The sequence below is a fragment of the Purpureocillium takamizusanense genome, chromosome 1, assembly GCF_022605165.1.
Source record: "Purpureocillium takamizusanense chromosome 1, complete sequence".
Lineage (NCBI taxonomy): Eukaryota > Fungi > Ascomycota > Sordariomycetes > Hypocreales > Ophiocordycipitaceae > Purpureocillium > Purpureocillium takamizusanense.
In genome coordinates, this window is record NC_063068.1 from 5,373,529 (window position 1) to 5,398,145 (window position 24,617).

A 24,617-nucleotide genomic window follows, 5' to 3' on the forward strand; every position below is an offset into this window, starting at 1 on the left:
CCCGTCAGATCAGGCGCCGCCCAGCCCCTCCCCACATTTGAGGTGGGTGGCCCTGGCTGCGCTAGAGCTGAGCCCCCCTCAAGCCTCGTTCGCTCGCGCTCACGCCCCCTGTTCCTGCCAACCCGTGGCCACCCACCTCCACTACCTACCTGCGGCCACACCCACCGGACTGGACTGGCAGCCCGCCAGACGAGGAGGGGACCTGGCCCTGCCTCAGCACTGGCACCGGCACCCAACTTGGCCTGGCTGGCCGCCCCTCCAACGCAGTGCAGCGGGCTGCCCGTGGCGTGTCGTGTCGTGGGCCTGGATGGATGGGATGGATGGATGCATGCTTGTTGCTGAAGCAGCTGCGCACCTCCATCTCCCCCTCCACCTCCCCCTCCACAATAAAGCCAGCTCCCGCCTTCCCTCGCTCTTCTTGTCCCTCTTCCCATATTCCCTCTTCTCGCACAAATCTCCTCCTGCCTTCGCCCTCATACATCTGGCCGCCTGCCTGCCGCCTTGCCTCGCACTGCATTTGACTTGGTTTTGTTTGTTACGCAGCACAACACTCGATATCCCCCCTCCAAGGCCCAGGCATCGTCATCACCATGTGGTAAGCTCGCCCGCGTCACCGCCCCTGGCTCACAGCGCAAGCAGCGCTCTTCCGCGCGCCTCCCGGTGAGAGCAATGTCCGTGAGGGCAGACGCTTCGCTCGGGGCGCTGGCTGGGCGTCTGCCAGAGGTCAATTGGCGAGGATTGCATAGCTAACGCTCGTTTCCTCCCCCCTTCGCAGTGGCATCTTCGGTTACATCAACTATTTGGTGGAGAAGGACCGCAAGTTTATCCTCGACACTTTGATCAACGGTGAGCACCAGCCGCGCGCCACCCCCTCCCGAGCCTCCGCCGCGAGCGCACACACGCCGGGCCCCCTCTCCTTTCTGAAACCCAGCCGTCTGACGTGAGAGCTCTTCACCCCCCCTCTTACAGGCCTGTCCCGTCTTGAGTACCGAGGATACGACTCTGCTGGTCTGGCCGTCGACGGCGACAAGAAGAATGAAGTCTTTGCGTTCAAGGAGGTTGGCAAGGTCGCTAAGCTGAAGAAGCTCATCGACGAGTCCGACATCAAGCTTGAAAAGGTCTTTGATTCACATGCTGGCATCGCCCACACGCGGTGGGCGACCCACGGCCCTCCTTCCACCACCAACTGCCACCCTCATCGGTAAATTTGAACCACTCCGCCTCCCCACCCCGGTGCCATGGCTTGTTGCCTCTGGTCTTGAGAGGTCATGCCTTTGTCAAACGTTTGCTAATGAAAACGTCGCAGATCTGACCCCAACTGGGAGTTCACCGTTGTCCACAATGGCATCATTACCAACTACAAGGAGCTCAAGACGCTGCTCGGCAGCAAGGGCTTCAAGTTCGAGACCGAGACTGACACCGAGTGCATCGCCAAGTTGACCAAGTACATTCACGACCAGCACCCCCAGATCGGCTTCACGGATCTGGCCAAGGCTGTCATCCAGGAGCTCGAGGGCGCCTACGGCCTGCTCATTAAGTCGGTCCACTACCCCCACGAGGTCATTGCCGCCCGTAAGGGTTCGCCCCTCGTCATCGGCGTCAAGACGGAGCGCCGCATGAAGGTCGACTTTGTCGACGTCGAGTACGCCGATGACAACACCGCTCTTCCCGCCGAGGCTGCCTCGCAGAACGTCGCTCTTAAGAAGAATGCCGGCGACTTCCTCGCCCCGAGCAACTCGAACCTCCTCGGAGCTCCCGACAAGTCGCTCCTCCACCGCTCTCAATCCCGCGCCTTTATGACCGACGACGGGATGCCCATGCCCACCGAGTTCTTCCTCTCCTCCGACCCGTCGGCCATTGTCGAGCATACCAAGAAGGTCATGTACCTCGAGGATGACGACATTGCCCACATTCACGAGGGCTCCCTCAACATCCACCGCCTCAAGAAGGCCGATGGCAGCTCCAACGTGCGAACCATCCAGACCCTGGAGCTTGAGCTCCAGGAGATCATGAAGGGCAAGTTCGACCACTTCATGCAGAAGGAGATCTTCGAGCAGCCCGAGTCGGTTGTCAACACCATGCGTGGCCGCCTCGACATCGCCAACAACACCGTCACCCTGGGCGGCCTGCGATCCTACATCTCCACCATCCGCCGCTGCCGGCGCATCATCTTCATTGCTTGCGGCACGAGCTACCACTCCTGTATGGCGGTGCGTGGTATTTTCGAGGAGCTTGCTGAAATTCCCATCTCGGTCGAGCTCGCCTCCGATTTCCTCGACCGCGAGGCTCCCGTCTTCCGCGATGACACCTGCGTCTTCGTCTCCCAGTCGGGCGAGACGGCTGACTCCCTGATGGCGCTGAGGTACTGCCTGGAGCGTGGCGCCCTCACCGTTGGTATCGTCAACGTCGTCGGCTCCTCCATCTCCCTGCTCACCCACTGTGGCGTGCACGTCAACGCTGGCCCCGAGATCGGTGTCGCCTCCACCAAGGCCTATACCTCGCAGTTCATCGCCATGGTCATGTTCGCTCTGTCTCTTAGTGAGGACCGTGCCTCCAAGAAGAAGCGCCGTGAGGAGATTATGGCTGGCCTGTCCGAGATTTCTGGTCAGATCAAGCAGATTCTCGACCTCGACAAGCCCATCAAGGAGCTTTGCCAGAAGGTCTTCCAGAACCAGAAGTCGCTGCTCCTCCTCGGTCGTGGCAGCCAGTTCTCGACTGCTCTCGAGGGTGCCCTCAAGATCAAGGAGATTTCATATCTCCACTGCGAGGCTGTCATGTCTGGTGAGCTGAAGCACGGCGTCTTGGCCCTCGTGGACGAGAATATGCCAATCATCATGATCCTCACGCGCGACGAGATCTTCAAGAAGTCCCTCAACGCCTACCAGCAAGGTATGCCGCGCTCATCCATCATCACGTCCGTTTGACGTACGCTAACAATGTCTCGTAGTTATTGCTCGTGGCGGCAAGCCTATTGTCATCTGCAACGCCGGCGATGAGGAGTTCAAGGCGTCTGATGCCACCAAGATCGAGGTGCCCAAGACGGTTGACTGTCTGCAGGGCCTTCTCAACGTCATCCCTCTCCAGCTTATTGCTTACTGGCTGGCCGTCCTTGAGGGCCTGAACGTGGACTTCCCTCGCAACCTGGCCAAGTCTGTGACTGTCGAGTAAAAGGGGGATTTGGCGGAAGCGAAAAGTTCGTGCGTGTCTCGCTGGCGCGCCACCACGACTTATGGCGTGATTGTTGGGCAGCTGGCGAAGCCTTGTGATTTGCGTTTGGGAGGCTGGCGCTTGCCCGCCGAGTTGACGGCCGGGGGGGTTGAACAGGAGTTGGCTTTATCTTGAAAAACGGGCGAACTCTTGGCAAGGAACACTGGGTATACAGCAATTTGGTAATATCGGGCCATGGCAGGTTTGGGACTCGCTTCGTGTGGTCCTTGCCGCGGTAGAAGGGACGGGCAAGGAGGATCGTCATAGTATGCAGTCAGCTCCGCGTGGCTGGCGTTGATACAGACAAGTAGCAATTGTGATTAGCGTCTATGCCTGTGCAGCAGCATGGTGTTATAGCAGCACACAAATGACACGAATGCTCGTTATTTCAATAATTCGGCGCGTCAACTCGGGGCTTTGATGTGATACAGCTCTGTAGGTTTGTGTGAGGTCGTGCCTTTCTGTCGGTATGGATGGCAATCAGGCAAGACGCAAAGCAAAGGCCATGATTGCCCAGTAGCTACGGCTTTCGACGCGTGAAATCTGTGCTTTATTGTTACAGTCCTCTATGGCTCTCTAGTGGAGCCGCATAGGCATCCGCGTAGTTGGCATCACCTGCACAAGCCAACGCAGCATCGTCTTCTTCTGTCCTTGCTTCCACGTCACCATGCCGCCATTGCGGAGCGCCTCTAGACCGTCTGCGTGCCATAGCCCTTGATCCTTTCGGCAAAGGCCCAGCTCTGCTTCTCGAGCTGCTCGTCCGTCTTGAGGTCGACGCCGTCCTTTGTGACGACGGCGATGGAGTACTTGTCGAGACTCCGGGCGTCGCGGTAGAAGAGGACCTTCATGCACTCCTTGATGATGCTGACGGCCTCATCGCGGGAGAGCTTCTTGGCCGACTCCTCGTCGGGGACGTAGCGGCGCATGATGGGCTGGGCGAGCATGGAGCCGAAGCCGGTGGCGAGGCTGGGGGAGGAGTAGGTGGAGCCGAGGAGGTCGGCGGCGGCGAGGAAGGGCTCGCCGGCGTCGTCGAGCCCGGCCACGAGGACGTGGTTCCAGAGGGGATCGAACTTGGAGCGGCGGCGGTAGAGGAGCTTGGCGAGGTAGCGGTGGAGGTTGGCGGCGTTGAGGCGCGGGTGGGAGGCGGCGTCGGGGCTGGTGTCGGCGTACGCCTCGTTGAGGGCGAGGTCGGTGAGGTGGCGGTCGAGGTACTGCATGTCGGAGACGTCGCCCGAGAAGCCCACGACGGACGAGTTGGCGAAGGGGCGGAGGCGCTTGACGTCGGTGAAGCGCGCGAGGGAGCCGTACGAGGCTGTTGGGGACACACATTGTCAGCCAGCCAGCGGAAGGAAGGGGGGAACATTTGCACGAGCGCATCGCGCATCGAACAGAGCAAGAAGCGTCGTCGCACACACGCACCCAGGTTATCGGCGGCGATGACGACGCCGTCGCTAAACTTGATGGCTATTACCGACGTGCCGGTGACGATGGGCTGCTGGGTGGCCTGCTTGGGGCCGTTGTTGGACTGCATGAAGGAGGCGTCGTAGGAGCCGTAGACGTCATCTCTGGGCTGTTGGGTACGAGACGAGGCAAGACCAGGTCAGCGGCGGGACGAAGAATTCATAGGGAGAGGGTAGGGGGAATCTTCGTTGTCCCGGGAGGACGGTGGACGTACTCGGCCCCATGCCTGCGGTCGGTGGTCCATGGCTGCGACGGGCGGTCGATGAATGGGAGTGAAGGATGGTGGATGTCGCGGTTGCAGATGCCGGACGGAGTGGGAAGCAATCGGGATTGCGGGATGCGGGCTTGGGGTTTGATGTGGCGTCGATGGCGGTGGTGGTGATGAGGGTGATGGTTGTGATAGTAGTTCGCGATGCTGGGAATGACGGTGCGTTGCGAGCTGGCTGGACCCGTTGGCGTTGGAGCTGCTCTGCCTGGCCCGCCGGCTGGCTCCAGTGTCGCGCGTCCCTCTGGCAGCCTGCAGCAGGCCCAGCACAGGCAGAGAACTGGGGAGCAGGAAAATGTTACATAAGCTGATATGACGGCTGGTGATTGGCTGATGTCAGGGCCTGGAGCTCTGCAAGTACTCTAGACTTGTAATAACCCGTCTGGTCAACTGCTCAATCGCGTAGAGGGGACCCGACAGCTCCTTGCAGCTCTCCTGGAGTGGAGGCTGTAGCAGCTCCAAGCTACCTACGGCAGTCGCATTGGCTGCAGCTGGGCAAGGTTCCAGGTTCCTGGCACACAAGGGAGGAAGGAACGAAGGAGGGGGCACGGCACCGCATGCGACACACCCTGAGCCCCAGCCTTCGTCGTTCGTTTCGTCCATCACCACCACCACCACCACCACTCCGTTCCCCCATCCTCCTCTCGTCGTGCGACCGACCGTCGCCACTCGCAATCGACTTTCGCCTCTGCCTGCGCGCTGCTTGGCGGCTGAACGAGGGCTCAATCAGACGCTGCGCATCTGTTGAACGATAGAAGGACAAGCAAGCCGAAAGTAAACAAACACCCGCGCGACCGCTCTTCCCCAGCCTCATCGTCACCACCACCACCACCAACCAGCACTACTCCGCGCCGTCATGTTGACGTCCATCGGCCGGGCCGCCGCCCGCCGCACAATGGCCTCAGCGCCGTCCGCGCTCGGCGCCACCATTAAGCTTGCTCCCCGGGTCGCCGAGGCCAGCCGGCCCTCGCTTCACGGCGCTGCCCTGTCCGTGCGCTGCCTCTCCGTCACGGCCTGGGCGCGTTCCCCGGCCGCGTCGTCGTCTTCCCGCTCCGGCTCCGGCGCGAAGAAGGCTTCCGGGACCAAGACGAAGAAGAAGAAGACGGCAGCCAAGAAGGCCGCGCCCAAGAAGCCCAAGAAGCCCAAGAAGGTCCTGACGCCCGAGGAAAAGGAAAAGGCCGAGATCAAGGAGCTCAAGACCATGGCCCTGCTCAAGGGGCCCGCTCTGCTACCCGATTCGACTTGGACCATCTACAGCTCCGAAAACGTGCGCTCGGACGGGGTTAGTCTGACGGACAAGATCAAGGAAGTGGCGGCGCGGTTCAGCGGTCTGTCCCAGTATGAAAAGGATGTATGTCTCGCACCATGCGTCGTGCTCCGTACCGTAACTTGAATCGCTTGCTCACCACTATCAACGCAGCGTCTGCAATCCACCGCGCAGTCTAACCAGGCGGCCAACAAGCGAACACGCCAGCAGTGGGTAGAGTCGTATCCGCCCGAAGCCATCTACATGGCCAATTTGTCGCGCCGCCGCTTGGCCCGGAAGCTCGGCAAGGGCCGCATCAACCTCATCCACGACGACCGCCTGCCCAAGCGCGCTGTTACGGCCTACGCGCTTTTCATTAAGTCGCGCTTCCGGGGTGCCACCGCCTCTGCGGGCTCGGGCTCGACGGCGGTAGACACTTTCCGCGTCTTGAGCACCGAGTGGAAGGCGATGAGTGAGGCCGACAAGAAGCCCTTCCAAGATATGGCCCGGGACGAGATAGAGATCTCGAGAGCGCAATTTAAGGAGATGAGGGAAAAGGCGAAGGCTTACTGGGAAGCACACGAGGGCGGGTCGGCGAGCCAGGTGCCGTCACCGTAGACAAGATGCGCCGTATTTAGGACGGTGACGGTGCGGACTTGGGGCCTGTACTAGATATCTCTTTGAAGGGACTTGAGCTTGATCTGGCTTGCTTGGAGTGGCGCCGTTGGAAAGCCGAGGTACTGGGGGGTTCGCAGACTGCGTACTGCCGTGCCCCACGGGCTGCGTCTTGTTCATTTCTTTTGTTCCCCCGGCTTTGACTATTTCGCCATGCAACTATGTATACCAACTGTCTCGACGTTTTTGTGCATCTCGCAAATCAGGGCCAGTTCCGTGAGTTCAATCAACTATGTGAATCCTGATGGTGGGAGAAGCCATCAGAGTCTACAGCAGAACATCCTTTGCCAACAGTACCTTTAGCTCGCATCCAAGTAACTCTCTCAGTCGATGACAGGGAGTCCATCGAAACGGATTGTGCGTCAACGATTCCGTGTCGTATCTAGCAATCCGGGAGTGTACCTTGCTTGACGTCCAAATTCAAAAAGTAACGGTGGGCAGAGGTGAACGTGTTTGTCCCATTGAAGGCTGAACTATGCGCGTCCGTACCTTACCTCCTGACCTTTTCTGAAGCCCTAGCAAGTTACGAGTAGACAGCAAAGACAAGGCGAAACTCAAATCAACTCCTCCCATCGTATCGGTTCGTATGCCAACACCACTTGAGCCGCAAGTATCTTTGTCCTGTGCACCGAGGCCGCTCGAACGTGCCCAGGAAACGATTTCCCTACGCTTGCACGCCTTTGTTCCCGGTTGTTCCTGCGCGGCCCCCTCCCCCCTGATGGAGATTAGTGCCAGGAGCAGCACTGCCGATACGTGAAGGGTGATCTCAGGTCCGTTCCGCCCCATGCGCCAGATCCTCGAAACCTGCTCACGAGCTCACCTGCCACCCGAACTGAGTGAGGGACAGGAAGAGCGGGGGGAAGAGCTTATCCGACGAGAACGACGCCATGTGCGGCGAGCTCCTTCTTCCTCTGGTCCTGCGCCTCCTGGTCGGCGATAGTCTGGATGGCAAGGAGGTTGCCGCGGATTAGCATGCTGTGTGTTCATCTTGTCGAGGGGAAGGGGGAGGGGGAAAGGGGAAGCAACAGGCTCATTCCAGGTTGGGGGTCCGTTGCGTCAGTCAGATACTTACCCCGTTTAGGAACTATCACGAGGGTAAAGAGAAAAGGTTAGCACTATCTCAACTCTCTCTCTCTCTCTCTCTCTCTCTCTCTCTCTCTCTCTCTCTGCATTATCCCTGCTTATCCTTCACCCTCGCTTCGCAAAAGGAGAGCTAAACATGTACAATACAGCACACAAAATCAAACACGGCTATCAAGGCACAGGAGACAGGAAGGAAGAAAGGACACACGTACCCTCTCGAGGTATTCACCGCGAAGTTGGCTCTTGATGCACGTCTTCTCCGCCAGCCTGTAGTCCGCGCCCTGGACGGCGCGGTACACCGTCCTGCAGCGGCCGCACTCCCTGGGCTTTGAGGGGTCCGCTCGGGCGTCCTTAAGGAGGCTCGCCCACTGCTTGCTGCCGTCGCAGCCGCCGCAGTCGGCGTCGCGGACGCAGCTGGGGACGACCTCCCACCTGGCGCCACGCTCCTCCAGGGTCGACGACGACGACGACGCGCTGGGCAGGGCGGCGGCCAGGCCGGCGGCGAAGGCGACGAGGATTGCGGTGGCGGTCTTCATTTTTCTTTTGTGTTTGTTGGAAAGGGCTGGAGATGCTTTGGTATGGGCCGTTATCGTTCAAGGTACGATGCGTGTGTGTGTGTCAGGATAGCTCAAGTCTTTCTGTTGCGCTTGTTGGCCAACTCTTCCTTTCTCTCGACCGGGCAGAAGGGAAGCTGCCGTTTATATATGCACCCAGCGGGGGAGCGGCGGCGGTCGGTCGGTCGGTCGGTCGGTCGTCAGCCTCGTGTGTCCCGCGTGGACGGGTTGCCTCCCGCTCGTCAGCCAGCCAAGCACAACGGTCTTGCGGTAACGGCCTGAGACCCGAGGAGACGACGACGATGTCGCGATAAACGCAGCGGGCGCATTGATGGGACGTAATGGCCCTGGGGCAAAAGTCGATTGGCATCGCGTAATCGACCCAGGGGACCTTTTGGGCGAAAAAACCGGAGGTTTATCACACGAGTATACGGAGTTTATGCTCCCAGAGTACCTACCGTACAGCAAGTCTATGCCGGAAGAGAGTAAAGTAAATTGTGTGTATAGTGTAGTTTAAGTGGTATGACTACGTACTTTGTAATAGTCTTGGTATACTGGAGCCGACTGGTCCCCCCCCGTTTCCCCCCTTTTCCCCCTTTGATACTTACCAACGTACTTCCCACTCCCTGGCTGCGTGTACGGGACCCAAGACGAGCATCGCTGCACTCCCCCCATCGCGCATACTCGTGCCTCCGTCTCGGCACCATGCCATGTCGGCTGTTTTGCGCCCTCTCGAGACTAGAGGGGCCCCTCCATGGTTTAACGATAGGAGGAGTCGCCCTACGGGGACTTACAACTAATCCTGTACGATTGCTATCTGTCAACGGGCTACTTGGAGAGGAAGTCTATAGACTGGACATCCTCCCCTGAGTCTTCCAGGAGGAGACGCTCGCTGCCTTGGGAGACGATATGAACCCCGTGTTACCTACCTTGTATACCAGCAGTAGGCTTTGTATGCCAGCAGCAGCAGCAGCAGCAGCAGCAGACGACGTCGAGAGGATAGAGAGAGCGGGCGTGTGGGGTCGGCGCGCTCTGCGTCGCCGCGGCTTGGCCCGCGTCGGCCTGGTCATGCGCATTACGTTTCGTTACCGCGCGAGCCGTGCCGTGCCGTGCCGTAACGTCCCATGCCGTTCTCGGGCTCGATAATGCGCGAGCCGCGGTGGGAGAGCAACGGCTTGGCCTTGTTGGCCGGCTCCATGTGCGAGTGAGTCGTGCTTTGCACGTGGCATACATGCCCTTGGCGCTATTCTCGTCGTCCCCCGGTGGTCTACATGATGAGGCTGCGATGGACAGAATGTATAAACAAGAGGATGCGCTAGGAGATAATGCTTGCATGTTGTTTTCTGTGCTTCTCCTCCTCTTATGCTTTAGTGCAACTGCCCGCACGAGACTTTGTCGACAGCCTCTAGCTTGCCCGCCCGTGTCCAAACAGCTCTTCTTCTTCTCGTTCGGCTATTGAAAGGATCCTCTTGTCTGTCTTGACTTTGAGCAGTCCCCCGCGCGTTATTGCCGTGGTTCCAAGGCTCCTCCTGCATGAGGGAGCTCCATCTTGGCGTCGTCTTATGCTATCATTCATAATCCAAAGATCCCCCAATGACGTACGTGTCATACATGCTTCGTCACTCTACTTGTAATTGCGGCATTTAAGCGGTAGGGAAGAACTATGCGCTTAACTGCCCCGTGTCCCCCATCCGATAACGTATAGAGGTGAACGTATTTATTCTATTAAAGGCTAAATTATATGCGTATGTCCTTTACCTCTTGATTTTTTTCTTTTTCAAAACCCCAAGTAAGTTGTGAGTAGACTGCAAAGGCAAGGCGAAACTCAAGTCAACCCCCCCCCTTCGCATCGGGTCTGCCAACACCACTCGAGCCGCAAGTGTCTTTGTTCTTTGCACCGACCAAGCAAGCCGTCCCTCTAGGCGTTCCTCACAGCGTCGTTGTAAGCGGCCAGTGCGTCCTCGTATTCCTTGACAAGACCATGCTCATCCCGTTTAATCGCCAGCCCGCCGAGCAGTCTCACCGCGGCGTAGTACGCGTTTGCGAGCGCTTTACATTTTCCCCGTCCAGCTCCGATATCTCCAACGGGTTCTGCTTCGACTTCAATAGCGTCATATTCGCATTGGTGATTGAGGCTTTTATAATGCAATAAGTTAGCAAAACCGGCTGCATATAAATAATGCACCGGCCAAGGGCCAGAGTGTCTTTAACGTCTGAGGACCAAGGGGAGGGAGTAGTGAAGGTCCCTAAAATGCTTACTCATGCTTGAAGTTCGCGTCAATTCGTGCTCTTCCTGCCTTGAAGCGATCCTGGGCCTTGTAGTTTCGATACCCGAAGTCATGGCGATAGCATGCCGGGAGAAACGGGAAGTGGGACGGATTGTCGGGAGAGGCAGTGCAGCCGTCGGAGTTCCAGTCAAGCTCTGGGGGGTCTCGATTGTCGCGACGGGCCAGGAACTCTTCGAGAGTAGACTTGAAGAGGAGTTCATCGGTGATGGCCACAGCAGTCTGATGGTCGAGACCCCGAGAGCCCAGAGCACGACTCTGCGTGTCGTTCATCGCCGTAGATGGCATGGCAGCCACACTGGCAGTAAGGAGAAGAACGTTCAGCTTCATTGTTCTGGTTGGTAAAAAAAAAAGTGAGTTGGGAAGTGTCTGTGAATTGTCTGTGAATTGTCTGTGAGTTGGGTGTTTCCTACGACGGAAGGGATGACATATTTATAGGCCGCAGAGGTGTTGCTTCTGGAAAAAAGGCATCCGGTCGTTTAGGGCCGTGAGATATTTGCTGCATACTGACCAGACCGTAACAAGGCTCGCTTTACTAACAACCTAGACGTCGAGGATAACAATATGAATCCTTTTAAGATACCCCGGACGTAGAAGTGGTACGAGAAGGGTGGATATGATGCCATTACGTACCGAGCGCCCTCTTTAGTGCCCTGTATAACATTAAAAGCCCCGTTGCAACAACCAATGCCGCTCATATAACAGGAGGGATCGAGAGTCGGTAATCAGGCGTCCTCGGTGAAAGATGCAACAAGGACGAGGGATCTTGACGGATACTACTCGGTATATAGGACGGCTTGCAGAGAAGGAGGCCCATTTCCAGTGCGACGTATTAGTAATGCTACGTTACCGTCCTATGTAGCCTCTCTGACGGGGTCTTAAGTTGTATCTACCCTCAATGGCAGCATCGAACAGTATTATAACGACAAGGATGGACAAGCAACAGTTGTGCCAGAAGATCGGAAGCCATCGCGCCTAGCCTCCATCGAGCAACGTTGATTCTCACCTTAAAGGGGCGTGATAGCGTAAGGAGAAGTGTACTGTCAGTCGACCAGCAGTCAGAAGCACAAGGAGAGACCGGCAAGGACCATTCATAGAACACTCTGTCGCCTAGTTTCGGTGTAATTGCAGGTCGAAATCGGACTTAAGGATGTAAGCGATGGGTGTTACCTCTATGGGTGGCTCAGAGATAACTTCTCTCACCTTGGCTCTGTTTTAGCGGAGTTGAAGCCATCATCCATTCCTTGGCATGCTTCAAGGCTGCGGTTGGAGGTTAACAGTTGAGGCAGAAATGACATGATATGCGCGGGGCTGGACTCCAGCTCTGGCACTTTCGTGGTGTTTTAGTCCGCCAAGCGATGAATCACCTCATCATATTCGGTGTTAATACCTGCTGTGCCGGCGTCCCTGTCATAGATAAACGCAAACAGTTGGGCGATCATACTTGCGTCGGCGAACGGGAATTCCAGTTTCTCATCAATGAGCGCTCCATAGATCCCTTTCAAAGGCATCAATAACACCAGCATGAAGATCGGGTTGGGGTAGAGAGAGTCTGAGTCGCGCCGGCCGCAAAGATATCCCACTTTGATTACTCTTTTTCTTATCTAATCGCGTGCCTCGTAGCCCCATCCCACACGAACAATGTGCGCAGGCGCGAGCCGCCCGCTGCAGCCCATTTACACGACATGGAGCAAACACCATATAGCAATATAACGGGCAACATCACGGCCACGCAACGCGCCTTCCATAGCCACCGCGGGCCCGCAGCTAGAGGCAGAAGACTACAGACGACGACGACAATGACAACGACTAAGAAGATATCACGAGGTGACTATGGCTATGGGGGCGGCGGCGGCGGCGCTACTTGGGCCCCGTCAATGGCATCACGAGCGGCGTCACCTTTACATGTAGCCTCGCGCAGCCAGCCCTCGCCACCAGGCAGGGCAGGGCGCAGGTAAAGATCTTGGCCGGTAGCCCGGGGCGGAAGAAATATTGCCCCGATATCATGACATGGCGAGGAAAATGGGTTTTTTTTCGAGCGAATTGAGCCTTGCCGGCGCGGGCGGGCGGGCGTTATGAACAATATAGTTCGAATGAAGTTCAATTTGAGATGTGGGCTTGCGTTGCGGCGCGCACCGCTACAGTGGGTCTGTACCGTCCCATAATATAACTAGTTACCATCCCACCAAAAATGGAAAGCTGTGTGGGTGCTGCTCGCGGAGCTGCACCGCTGCTTGGCTATACGCGCGGCGTGCGTGGGGATAGTTAGTGGGCTGAGTAAGGGTGGTGGGAATGTCCAGGGTCCGGACGATTTCATAGCAAGCCGGTAGGAAATTGGACCTATACCTGCATGTCCGCGGCGTCACCACCGCAGTAATCGTCGTCGTCGTCGTCGTCCAGCTTCGGATCTGCCGGCCTGACCTTTTACAATAACCCGGTTATTTCCATCATAAGTGATCACTAAACCTTGCTTGACTGTACCTAGGGTTACATCAAGTTTGGATGAATAGCATGTCCTGATATGTGGTTCTCGTCTAAAATCCGTCGCAGCGAGGCTCTCGGTAGAACCTTCGCCAAATCCAAGTGTATTACATACTGCTAGCTTAGATGGTATCTCCGAGGCGTTCCGGAGCTCACAGCCAGGCGCTCACGATCAAGCATGTGTTTTTTTCTTTCGACTGCCCATAGGCATGACAACATGAGATACAAATGCCCCTTGGAGAATGAACACCAGACAATTCACGTCCCGGCTTTTGCTACCATCATCTTCTTCACAGACAGCGCTAAGACGATTAGCATTCCCACCGCGGCACTGATAACCACTATAAGCTTGGCGACAATGGTTCGACTCACCCAAGTGCTGTCCGCATTCCTGGCCGCCGGCCAGGTGCTGGCAGTCCCTGCGCCATCGTCCGATATAGAGCGGCGAAACGGGCCAGAGGTCACACAGTTTCTGTCCCAGGTCGCGGCCATGTTTCCTATCAATCTTGCCGTCGAGCACGTTTGTAGTGTCCTTATGGCCGGCGAGCTCGTCCTAGCCATGAAACCTGGGATCTCGGCTATGAGAAACGATGCCTGCGGCGACGTCACGCTCATGTTTGCCCGAGGAACCTGCGAAGTCGGCGATATGGGCGTTCTTGCGGGGCCCTTCTTCTCCAAGGCCCTCGAGAAGAAACTGCACGAACACGGTCGCTCGCTTGGAGTAAAAGGTTTCGCGTATCCTGCGAGCGTCGACGGATACCTCACGGGGTCCCTAGCCAACGGCAAGAGCTTGTAAGCACCATAAAAGCTCGATAAGCAAAAAAGCCCTTGGGCGATATGGCTAACAGCAGAATCGATAGCGGACAAGCCATCCGAGACGTCGCGACCAAGTGTCCCAGCACAAGGATTGTACTCGGCGGGTACTCGCAGGGCGGGATGGTGGTGCACGGCGCCGCGACGAGCCTCGATGCGAGCGTCATGTCTAGGGTCAGCGCCGTGGTCATTTTCGGCGACCCGTATTCGAAACGGGCTGTAGATAACATAGATGCGTCTAAAGTGCGCGTAATTTGCCACGACGGAGACAATATCTGCGACAACGGCCCTATTGTTACGCCGCAGCATCTGACATATGCGCTCGACGCTGGTTCTGCGGCCGACTTCGTCGTTTCAAAGGTCTAACGGCTCGCGCGGACGCGTGTAGTGACCCTGAACGACGGCTCCTCCTCCCGATTGTGTTGAACATGATGGTGTGGGCGGGCGAGCAGTGTGTGGACCAACCAAGACATATATATACATAGTGGACGAGCGCCTTGCTGCCAGTTCTTTCCGAACAGCGGTGCAACTGAACAATGCTCGAGACCACTACGTACTACCAGCAGCACAGACATCAGAGTTGTACTTGGTAGCGATATTGTCGGTCCGTTCGCGATGACCCCGTCCTACAACGTACAGCAGTGAAGTTCTTTCCCATGGGGATAGAAGAGACTTGCGGGGCGGGCTCAACAGGCGGAGGAAAGTATGCGCTATAGGATAATGCACATACATACACGCCCCATACTATCTTGGCGAGATCTGGTTGTAAAGAAGGGGGGCAAAAACAGGTCATGTCACGACCGTCGATCTCGTGGTGGCACGTCCAGTGCCATCTCACCGTCGCTGCCGATCCACCTTGCCCCCGTCGTCTTGATCTGCCGCGCACTCGCCAGGTACATCAGGAGATATGTGTGCTTGGCGACGCAGCCCCAGCAATACAGGCGGATCGAGCGGTAGTCGGCGTCGCGGCGGCACCACACGCCCCAGCCCGCAAGGCCCTTGTGGAGGTAGTTGGTGAGGAAGACCCAAGCCTCGAGTCGCCTCTCGGAGCTCCATCCCGAGCAGTCGAGGAGCCAGTAGCCGCGCTCGAGCGGCTCTATGGGCCGCAACTCCACGGGATGGTAGCGCGACGACAGGTCAAGGGCCAGCTTGGCCAGCCTTTCGGTGATGAGGTCCTGGGGCCTGACGTGAGCGACCCCAACGGGTGGTGAGGGAGGTCTGATCTCCAGCGTGCTCGCAACCTCACCGGCCGCTGCGAGACTGGACGAGCGCAGGCGGCCCGTGTCGCTGGAGCTGCGCAGGAGGGAAAGCGCGTCGATTCCAGCGAGCGGTGGTAGGGGCTTTTTAGACGGCAACGGTTCTGACCCGGCGCGATGCGGTGAAGACGTTGGCGGGTTGCTCACCCCACTGCTGGATATGTGGGTAACATCAATCACGGATGGCTCCTCTTCGCCGAAGTCGGGCTTTCGTTTCCGGTGTCCTGGAGGCTCATGTGGCGCGAGGGGCGTCACCGGAATGACCTTGGGCTCGCCGAGGGACGCAAGAGACGTGTTGGGATCCACATCTTCTTGGGTAGGAGCAGGGAAAGAGGACGGAACATCGATGATCTCGTCCTTGTCCGTGGCTTCGTCTCTGCGCCATTGGCGTTTTTTAGACGGCGAAGGCGAGGTGGACGTATCAGTAGACGCTCGAGGTCGGTTGAGAAACCGCTGGAGGATCCTCGTCGGCGTGTCCTGCAGGATAGAGGGATCAGGCAGCGGGTAAGAATCGCTGATTTGACTCGGCGGGGCGCAAAAGGACGACAGCGCTGGCACCGCCTCGCGGTTCACCTGCGACGTCGGTGGCGACGAGCGAGGCGAATTGGGGCCCGCGGGCGGGAGACATGGCGAGGAGCGGTTGTCCCACGCGCTTTGAAAGCTGAGGTCCTGAGAATCGGGGCCAAAGACCGGCACCGGCTCGGGGGGCGCGGTTGCATACGCTTGAGGCGACGACGGCAGTGCCGCGGGAGGTTGAAACGACGGCGGGGGCTCTGCCGCCGCGGCCGGACTGCTTCTCTCGGCCTCCTCCCTCGCCTCTATGCCAGCTACCCGGGCGCGACGGTCCGCCGAGAAGGAGAGATATGCCTGTGCGAGGCGGCGATAGGTGTTGTCGTCTGCGGTCCTGCTCGGCGCCGCTGCGTGAACGAGGATCTCAACATCCCTTGACTGCCGCGCCATCCTGAGAAGCGTTACTCTGCTGCGTGTGACGGTGCCGTCCCATGGCGAAGGCAACACCTTTTTTTTTTCCCTAGCAGAGGGCAACGGCGAATGGGCCTGCAGAGAGATGTGATCGTGATCACACGGTCAGCGTCGACGCGGCGGCGTTGAGTTATCCAGCGGTAGCTGTTCGTTGATGCGCCCGGCTAGGCAGCGAGTGCTGACTGCGTGCGGCTGGGATAGACCCTCGTGGCGCGTCTCCGCGTTCGGAATGTCTCTGGCACGAAACGTGACTCGAGTCTGATGCGGGCAAGGCGGCGAGGCCACATGGAGGCGTTGAGTGAAGTGCACGTGGTCGTGATGAAGTGAAGTTGAGATTCAAGGCACCAGTGGAGACGCAGGTCGATTGGCTACCCTTCTGGTGGGGCACACATAACCAACGGTAGTATCCGGGGTCCCTGCAGAGGCGCTAGAATATCAGCGGCGGTTGCCTGCTGTCAGCGAGCGTGGGCATAGCTGGAGGGCAGGGCAAAGCTCCCGCGACCTCAGCGCTCCCCCCCCACACGCCCCCCCATTCATCCATTACCTATACTGCACATATTCCATCCCAATTGGGGACGGGAGGCTCCTGCGCCTATCGATAACAATCAGGAGGTCCCCAAAGACAGCCCGTCGCACTGCCTTCCCCGACGGCCTTCAACACCACCCGTCCCATCATCACCATCGCATCAGCACCACCCAATTCACCTCACAGCGAGCAGAGGCCATGGCTCCCGCCCAACAACAGCCTGGCGGCGGCGACGACATTGGCCACGTCCTCGTCATCGGCGGCAACGGCTTCCTCGGCCACCACATCGTCACGCAGGCCCTCACCAGCCCGCGCTGGGCCGCCCGCGCCGTCACCTCGGTCGACCTGCGCTGCGAGAGGAACCGCGTCGCCGGCGCCGCGTACCGCGAGTGCGACATTACCGACGAGCCGCGCCTGCGCGCCCTGTTCGAGGAGCTGCGCCCGGACGTGGTCGTGCACACGGCCAGCCCCGTCGCCAGCGGCGAGAACAAGGTCGTCCGCGACCTCTACAAGAGGGTCAACGTCGACGGCACCGCCGCCGTCGTCGCCGCCTGCCGCGCCGCGAAAGTAAAGGCCCTCGTCTACACCAGCTCTGCCAGCGTCATCAGCGACAACCAGTCGGACCTGCGCAACGCCGACGAGCGCTGGCCCGTCATCCGCGGCAGCCAGCAGCACGAGTACTACTCCGAGACCAAGGTGCGTGCCCCCCCAACCCCCCAAAATTGAAACCCTCAGCCTGGCCCAGCAGCTCGCTGATGCTCTCCCCCTCCCTCCCCCCTCTCGGTCAGGCCGCCGCCGAGGAGCTCGTCATCAAGGCCAACCGCCAGTCCCCCTCCAACCTCGTCACCACCGCCCTCCGCCCCGCCGGCATCTTCGGCGAGGGCGACGCCCAGACCCTCGCCGGCTTCATGCGCGCCTACCGCACCGGCAAGACCAACATCCAGCTCGGCGACAACACAAACATCTTCGACTTCACCTACGTCGGCAACGTCGCCCACGCCCACCTCCTCGCCGCTCGCGCCCTGCTCCTCACCGCCGCCGCCGCCACCGCGCCCCTCGACCACGAGCGCGTCGACGGCGAGGTCTTCTTCATCACAAACGACGCCCCCTGCTACTTTTGGGACTTCGCCCGCGCCGTCTGGCGCGCCGCCGGCCACGACAAGGGCACCGAGGGCGTCTGGACCCTCTCCCGCGGCCTCGGCACCACCATGGGCTTCGCCAGCGAGGTCCTCTTCGGCATCCTGCAGAAGCCCCCCACCTTTACCCGCCAGCGCGCCGTCATGTCCACCATGACGCGCTACTACAACATCACAAAGGCCAAGACGGTCCTGCGCTACGAGCCTCCCTGGACCCTGCAGGACGGCGTCGACAGGGGCGTCGCCTGGTTCCTCGAGCAGGATAAAAAAGCCGCCGTCACGGCCCAATGAAGAAAGGGGGTCGGGCGGCTGGGCGGTGTCATGAGCTGAACTGGAATAAGAAGAAGAAATGTAACCTTAATGCCGTCATGTACATATACAGACTTCGTAACCTGAACACATAAAGGTACGCAATGGCATGTCGTGAATCAAAAGGGGCTTAAACGCCACGCCCCTCTCTCCGCTGGTCGCATATCTCACGGTGCCACAAACATGCCATTACTAGCACACGCCAAGCTTCATGGTTGCATTGGGGAATCTCTTTCTTTGCCTTGTCTCCTCCGTCAACACATCGGCCGACCTCACCACTCGGGCACCCTCTTTCTCTCTCTACCTACACACAGCCAGCCAGCCACGCACGCAGGCACCCTTTCAACAACCCCCAGGCCACTCGTGTCCAATCTACGATGCTCGCTCACTGCGCCACCCCCCATAACAACAAACGCCACACTTGTTTTTGTAACGGCAGTCAGGAACTCGCTCCAGCTTCAACGTGCCCGCACCCCACCGCTGCCCAAGTCCGGCACACATCCAACAACCATTCGGCGCCCGTCCACACTGCACCAAGACAAGAAACAAAAAAAAACAAAAAACCCCCAAGTCGGTTACCCTCGCCGCATAATCCTTCTCGCCGAAAAATGAAAGATAGAACAAAATGTAAAAAAGAGACCGCGGCCACTCCTGGGGAATATCTCCAGTGGGCCCGTCGAGCGGACAGTAGAAGAGGACTTGTCAGAACGACAACACGTCTGCATCTCATCATTCCGACAGGCTGCGGGCTGTCGAGGGACAGCAACCGCCGTTTCATGGCGCAGAAACCAAAACAGGGAATTCAAAGCCATGTTGTAAAAAGGAGCAGGGGGCCTGGCCTAGCCGACCAACGCAAACCGCAGTGAAGAGAACAACAGAACAACGCACAGAACCGTCGTGTCGAGGCTAAATGATAGTGGGGGCTCGCCCCTTTTGTTTTCGTCGCGCCTGGCATGAAAAGTGGATCGATAAGGGGAAAGGGACAAAACGCCGTGGATGATGCATATGGCTACACCGAAATCATGTCTCTTGTTGTAAGCAACCAGAATGCCTGCATCAGGCGGGCGCACTGGCGTCGCTTTCGAGGCCCGTCATGAGTTTCCGCCCACACCGAGGCCGCCGCCGCGGCGTCCCCACGCAGAGTTTCGCCACTCGCCGCGCTGAGAATGCTCCGAGTTGTCCAGCTGGCTGTCGGAATGATTGAATCGAGTGTTGTATGGCGACGGGTGGTCTCCTTGGACGGCCCATTCCCGGGGGGGTGTCCCATGGCCGGAGTATGCGGCCGCGGGCATGGCTGGGTCTTGCACGGGCCGGACCGTTCTCTCGCCCTGCCAGACTGACGGGTCCGTCTCAACGCGTCGTGGTGGCGATCGTGTCGATGTGTCTTGTCGCTTATACACCTCATTGATCTCGGCCGGGGGGAGCTGCCCGCGCCGGTCCTGGAACCGCCTCAGGATTTCTTTGCTTGTGACCTCGCCATTGTTGCTAAACAGATACGGATCATTCAACAACGTCAAGAGCTCGTCCGGTACCTATTTCCCGCGTTAGCATCTAGTACTCGCCTGTGAACAAAACATGTGCGCTTACCTGGCACATCTCCTCAATGTTGCTGATGACAATTTCCACCGCATCAATGACATATATGGCCTCGCTGTCTAGGGCTGGCGCCTTATTAGGGTTCGTCAGAATGTTGGGAGCAATGACTGTTGCGAGGTTTCGAATGTCCATCTTGGAGCCGACTTCATCGTCGAGCTGGTGGAACGACCCGGCCCATTTCAAAAACGTGAAGAGGATTTCCAGGCTGTCGCGGTGGCTTTTCGGCAGCAGGCAGCACGCCATGTGCAGGCACTGCTTCCTCACGGCTGGGTCCGGAATCTTTGCCGCACTCACCCAGAGTCTGTATAGCTTGTGCGTCATCAGAGGATCTGGGAGGTCTCGCAGGTAGCGCTTCAGGAGCGCCGCCAGTTGAACGACCGGCTGCTCCATGAAGTTAACGACATCGCAGCCTTCGGCATTGATCTTGTCCACCATCTCCTGTTGCTTCTTGATGTTGCCATTCTTGCGGAAGACGCCCTCGACGGACAAATCCATCTTGCGCATCGACGAAATGATGTCATCGATGACGGCAGGGATACGCAATGTGCCCGGGCCGACACCATCTGTCGAGTCTGCGCCATCGCGCTCAATGATGATTTCCAGGGGCACGCCAAACACGCCTTTCTTTTTGACGTTCTTGCTCTTGTCGTTCTTGAACGCCTTGCCGAGGTTCTTCCAAAAGGTTGCCGGCTTCCTCGATTCGATGAAGCCGAGCAGCTCCTCCAGGCTGAACTCGGACTCCATCATGGGCTGCATAGTCAATACAGCCAGATGCCGCACGTTGAAGTACTCCAACCCAGAGAGCTCAGGAAAGAATTTGCGGGTTAGGCGGGTGGGTAGGGGGTCCGCGGCTCGGACTTCATTGTCTCTGCTGGCCGACTGCGTCCGCTGATGGCCTGGGGCCGGGCCGGGCTCCGTGGCAGGGGATCGGAAGAGGTCCTGCCGGGGGTTGCGGTCGCGCTGCTGCTCGCGGGACTGCTCCACGGCCACGATTCGCGGAATGTCGTCGAGAGTGATGGCATCATTTTGCCCAAACATGCGGTCTGTTGACCCCTGGGGTCCGACTTCCTCCGCGCCAGCTGACCCGGGCCGGGGGCCTTGGCCATCCGCATCCATAACGCGTGACGTCCGAGCTTGCCTAACGCTGGACGAGAGGTGACGGTCAAGTCTTGTGCTCCGAAGCCTTCTGACCTCGTTGAGGGTGGTTTCGTACGTCGACTCGCGGTGACTCTGTTCCTTGTCTCCCCTACCGGCAAAGGACTTGGATCTCGTGTCCGAGCTCAAGAAACCTGGTGCACCAAGCTTGCCCTTGTCGGCGCCGGCCTCTTCAGAGGGATACGGCAGAGCGCCGCTGCTCCGAAGGATATCCAGGAGTCGCGCCAGCGCCACTTTGAGGAGGAAGACGTACTGCTGAAGCTTGGTGACACGTTCAAACAGCGATGTCCTGTCAGTGTTGACAGCCACACAGCTCGTGCAGTAGATCCTGTGGTCGAAGGCGTTGTACTGCGCCTCTCCGAGCGAACGTCCCAATTCCCGTCCGCAGCGGTTGCATTTGACGCAGGTCGAATGCCACCTGTACTCGCCGTTCTTGACGCACTCGTCTTCGACTGATCGATTGCACAGGGCGCAGTGATCTGAATCCTTCAGAGCGAGTCGCGCGCCGCCCATGGCCATCTGCAGCAAACCCTCGTCGGTCTTGTACGTCTCAAAATCGGCGAGGTCGTTGAGGAGCTGGTGGAGGCCGTCGCTATTTCCAGTTTCGCGTTCGAGTCGCAGAGCGCCTTGAAGACAGATGCGTATCAGGAGTTTAAGATAATGGGCAAGGCCCGTGACGAGTGAGAGGAGTTCTTGCGTGACGCCCAATTTCCGCGCCGAGGTGTCTTGGGCTTTGGAAAGGAGGGAGAAGAAGGAAACAATCTTTTTACATAGTAGTTTCGCTTCGCGTCCGTAGGATAAGCCTTATTCGCAGTGAAACTCTATGTCAGCGTGTAATTCCCAAGATTTAAGCTCGCGCCCGGCTCGTGCTGGACGATAACCTTGCTTACCTTTTTCACTGTGGCTCAGTACCATGGCGTCAAGTCTATCCGCAGACTGGAACAGCACCTCGACATGCCAGATGAAACGCTTGGCCACCAAGACGCCGTCGACATACGCTCCGTTGCTGACGTGCAAAAGCATGTCGGAAATGCAGGCAGCGGATGACTCTTCAAAGGTCGAGAGGACGCTCCAAATCCGATAGACTTTTTCCTCCATGCGCTCCTCCTCCTCCCGAATGAGCTCCCTCTTGACCGGAGCGTCGGCCTCTGGAGCTACGGGAGGGACATCCGCAGCCTGTCCCAAGCGGACGTTCCAGAACTTGTGTATCATGTAGCACTCCGGATGCCAATGTTGGTTCTGCCCGTTTCGGAATATCTCGACAAACTGCTTCAAAATGGCTGTTTGGCAGCCATTGCACTTTTGGGCATGCTGCGTTGAATAGTGATAGTGGCAGTAGACGTTCCCGTCATGCTCATAGTAGCTGTCCTGGGCCCCGAAAATGGTGGCGCATAGCGAGCATGTGAAGTGGTCGACATGGTACTTGCGGTCAAGGGCGGTGATGTATGAGCCGCGCAAGGCACCACCACACTGGTAGCAGAGCAGGCCCAGGCGTCGGAAGTAGTCGGTCTCACAGAGGGGATATTGCCCCTCGCCGTTTTCATCATCCGCCGGGAAGAACTTGGAAGCGACGATATCACCACAGTCCTACAACGTGTGTTAGCGGTCGAGCCCGGGAGGCACACCAGGCGAGGACAAGCAAGGAGACTAGACTGCACATACTCTGCACTTGAAGCAGTCGAGGTGGAAAGTGCCGTCGAGGGCCCTCACGAACTGACCCGTCAACGGCTCGCCGCACTTTTTGCATATGCGCATCTGGCCGCTCGCGGTGCGTCCATTTCTCTGTCGCGATCGGTTCCTCTCCCCGCTCCGGCGAGGGGGCTGCTCGTCTGTCCAGCCAGCGGGCGGGGGGGCCGAGGTGTTGGGGGCAGAGCCGGTGGGCTTGAGGCGGTATAAACTGTCGGGTGTTTTGCGGCCTCCATTCTGCCAGTTTCTATCTACTGGGTAGCCGGCATCGGGGCCGTTGTAGTCGACGCCATGATCACCACGAGGGCGGTCCCCTGGCAACCCTTCGTCGCGTTCAGAAGCCATGGTAGCGAGTGATCCAGGGCGACGTGTATGTACAGAGGGAAGGGCCTTGGGCTCCTGCCAGCCCTCTTTCTCGCGAAGCAACGGAGGGCGTGCCGGGGTGTCAGCAGGCAAGCCTGTCTCGTCTCAGCGACGGATGTGAAGCCGTAGAGGACGAGGGGCTGCCGCAACGGTCGGCATCAGCCAGGATGGCGCCAGTGTTCGGTAGCGACGCCAATTGAGGTAACAGGGCGCGGGCCGCAATGCGCGACAAAACAAGCTGCCGTCGACGATGGCCTCGAGGCCAGGGCAACGGGAAGTTGGCAGCTGGCGTTGCTGCTACCCAGCGGCGAGGGATTGCTGCGGCCGGTATTACGGGGTCGGTGCGGCGGCTGGCGACGATGCGGGCGGAGGCGACAGCGACGAGGAGAGGAGGGCGGCGGCGGCGGCGAGGACGGCTGACGGGGACGGGGACGGCGACAGCGACAATGACGGCGACGACGGCGGCGCCTGCTGGTCGGCGGCCGCGAAGCGATGCTGCAGAAATCGACAGGGGCGGGAAAGCATGCGAGGCTCGAGCATGTAATACCGAAAAATGGCGACAAGACTGGAGCGACGGATAGATGCAGGAGACGGGCGGCGGCAGCACCATCAGCACGACACGAGGGGCGAGCGGGTGGGTGGTTGGAGTGGAGGGTACGGGGACCAGCCAGCCGAGCGTGCTGTTGTACTGGAGCAGCGGTCGGGTGCTTGCACGGGGCGGGCACCAGGCCACTGGGTCGCCGAGTCGCTCAGTGGCAGGTTAGGTAGATTGTCGCCTGGGCGCCAGCTCCGCCAGAACGGGGGGGGCCCAAGGCTCCAGGGTTAGGTAGGTGCTGCCTGGGGGAGGGAGGAGCCCAGACGACCGGGCAGGTCTGCCACCTCACCTCTTGGTTGTGTTGGCCGTCGGTACGGAGGTGTGACGGTCCCCAAGACGGTACATTACGGTGCGGGTTGGCGGTCCCTCAGTCGACTTGACCCTGGACGGGGAGGCAGTACTTTACGGTGCAGGCTGGCGGGTCTGGCCGGGGTCCCGCAGCTGGACCTGGCCCTGGATGGGGAAGCGGGCAGTACCCAATAGGGGGTAAGGGGCAGGCGGTGGCCGCTGGGGCAGGGCACTAACGGCAGGGCCAGCCAGGTCAGGCACCGTTTGGCTGTGACGGGAACAGCAGCAGCAGCGGCGGCGGGGCAAGTGCTGGCCCAGCGATGGAGCCCGTCCCGGGGGGTGTCAGCAAATCCTCGGGCAGGCGAGTGAGGCAGCGCAGTACGGGGCTCCATGTATTATTTTGGAGGGTGCTGTGATTTGGCAGCTCGCTGCCCGGAGTCGGACGCTGGATTGAGGTGCCGTTTTGCCAGCGTCTAGTACCTGTTTGTTCCACTACGTACCTGACCCTGACTGCCTACGGTATCCACTGCGCGAGCGGAGATGGCCCTGGGAGCGCGCCCAGCGCCTGTTCCTGGCGCTACCTAGAGACCAGCGGCACGCATCCACTCGATTGGACCCGTCAGGCGACGGAGGCTGCTACTAATCGCACCTAGCCT

At 58.9% G+C, this 24,617-nt stretch overlaps 9 protein-coding genes across 9 annotated transcripts; 4 read left to right on the plus strand and 5 right to left on the minus strand.

Moving 5' to 3' along the window:
- Positions 1-148: 148 nt before the first annotated feature.
- On the plus strand, positions 149-3,599 carry GFA1_1 (Glutamine--fructose-6-phosphate transaminase (isomerizing)). The gene is made up of 5 exons (XM_047982572.1): positions 149-595; positions 776-846; positions 970-1,201; positions 1,307-2,889; positions 2,948-3,599. The coding sequence occupies exons 1-5, from the start codon at positions 591-593 to the stop codon at positions 3,166-3,168; spliced, it is 2,112 nt and encodes a 703-aa protein (XP_047838538.1). The 5' UTR covers positions 149-590; the 3' UTR covers positions 3,169-3,599.
- A 41-nt stretch (positions 3,600-3,640) lies between these two features.
- On the minus strand, positions 3,641-5,140 carry PRE4 (Proteasome endopeptidase complex). The gene is made up of 3 exons (XM_047982573.1): positions 4,883-5,140; positions 4,627-4,777; positions 3,641-4,519 (listed from the first exon to the last, which is right to left on the minus strand). The coding sequence occupies exons 1-3, from the start codon at positions 4,910-4,912 to the stop codon at positions 3,897-3,899; spliced, it is 804 nt and encodes a 267-aa protein (XP_047838539.1). The 5' UTR covers positions 4,913-5,140; the 3' UTR covers positions 3,641-3,896.
- Positions 5,141-5,500: 360 nt separating this feature from the next.
- Positions 5,501-7,074, plus strand: JDV02_001630 (uncharacterized protein). Its single transcript, XM_047982574.1, has 2 exons — positions 5,501-6,284; positions 6,354-7,074. The coding sequence occupies exons 1-2, from the start codon at positions 5,790-5,792 to the stop codon at positions 6,795-6,797; spliced, it is 939 nt and encodes a 312-aa protein (XP_047838540.1). The 5' UTR covers positions 5,501-5,789; the 3' UTR covers positions 6,798-7,074.
- Positions 7,075-7,720: 646 nt separating this feature from the next.
- JDV02_001631 (uncharacterized protein) lies at positions 7,721-8,473 on the minus strand (the record flags this gene model as incomplete). The annotated part of the gene is made up of 3 exons (XM_047982575.1): positions 7,721-7,795; positions 7,927-7,938; positions 8,150-8,473. The coding sequence occupies 3 exons, from the start codon at positions 8,471-8,473 to the stop codon at positions 7,721-7,723; spliced, it is 411 nt and encodes a 136-aa protein (XP_047838541.1).
- A 1,936-nt stretch (positions 8,474-10,409) lies between these two features.
- TFS1 (carboxypeptidase Y inhibitor) lies at positions 10,410-11,064 on the minus strand (the record flags this gene model as incomplete). The annotated part of the gene is made up of 2 exons (XM_047982576.1): positions 10,410-10,626; positions 10,751-11,064. The coding sequence occupies 2 exons, from the start codon at positions 11,062-11,064 to the stop codon at positions 10,410-10,412; spliced, it is 531 nt and encodes a 176-aa protein (XP_047838542.1).
- Positions 11,065-13,615: 2,551 nt separating this feature from the next.
- JDV02_001633 (Cutinase) lies at positions 13,616-14,436 on the plus strand (the record flags this gene model as incomplete). The annotated part of the gene is made up of 2 exons (XM_047982577.1): positions 13,616-14,049; positions 14,118-14,436. The coding sequence occupies 2 exons, from the start codon at positions 13,616-13,618 to the stop codon at positions 14,434-14,436; spliced, it is 753 nt and encodes a 250-aa protein (XP_047838543.1).
- On the minus strand, positions 13,768-16,648 carry JDV02_001634 (uncharacterized protein). Its single transcript, XM_047982578.1, has one exon. The coding sequence runs from the start codon at positions 16,284-16,286 to the stop codon at positions 14,865-14,867; it is 1,422 nt and encodes a 473-aa protein (XP_047838544.1). The 5' UTR covers positions 16,287-16,648; the 3' UTR covers positions 13,768-14,864.
- Positions 16,649-16,958: 310 nt separating this feature from the next.
- On the plus strand, positions 16,959-18,449 carry ERG26 ((decarboxylating)). Its single transcript, XM_047982579.1, has 2 exons — positions 16,959-17,529; positions 17,622-18,449. Exons 1-2 carry the CDS (start codon positions 17,032-17,034, stop codon positions 18,258-18,260), a joined length of 1,137 nt encoding a protein of 378 aa, XP_047838545.1. The 5' UTR covers positions 16,959-17,031; the 3' UTR covers positions 18,261-18,449.
- On the minus strand, positions 18,436-23,703 carry rga1 (Rho-type GTPase activating protein Rga1). Its single transcript, XM_047982580.1, has 4 exons — positions 22,692-23,703; positions 21,920-22,616; positions 19,866-21,832; positions 18,436-19,810 (listed from the first exon to the last, which is right to left on the minus strand). Exons 1-4 carry the CDS (start codon positions 23,058-23,060, stop codon positions 19,370-19,372), a joined length of 3,474 nt encoding a protein of 1,157 aa, XP_047838546.1. The 5' UTR covers positions 23,061-23,703; the 3' UTR covers positions 18,436-19,369.
- Between the last annotated feature and the right edge of the window lie 914 nt (positions 23,704-24,617).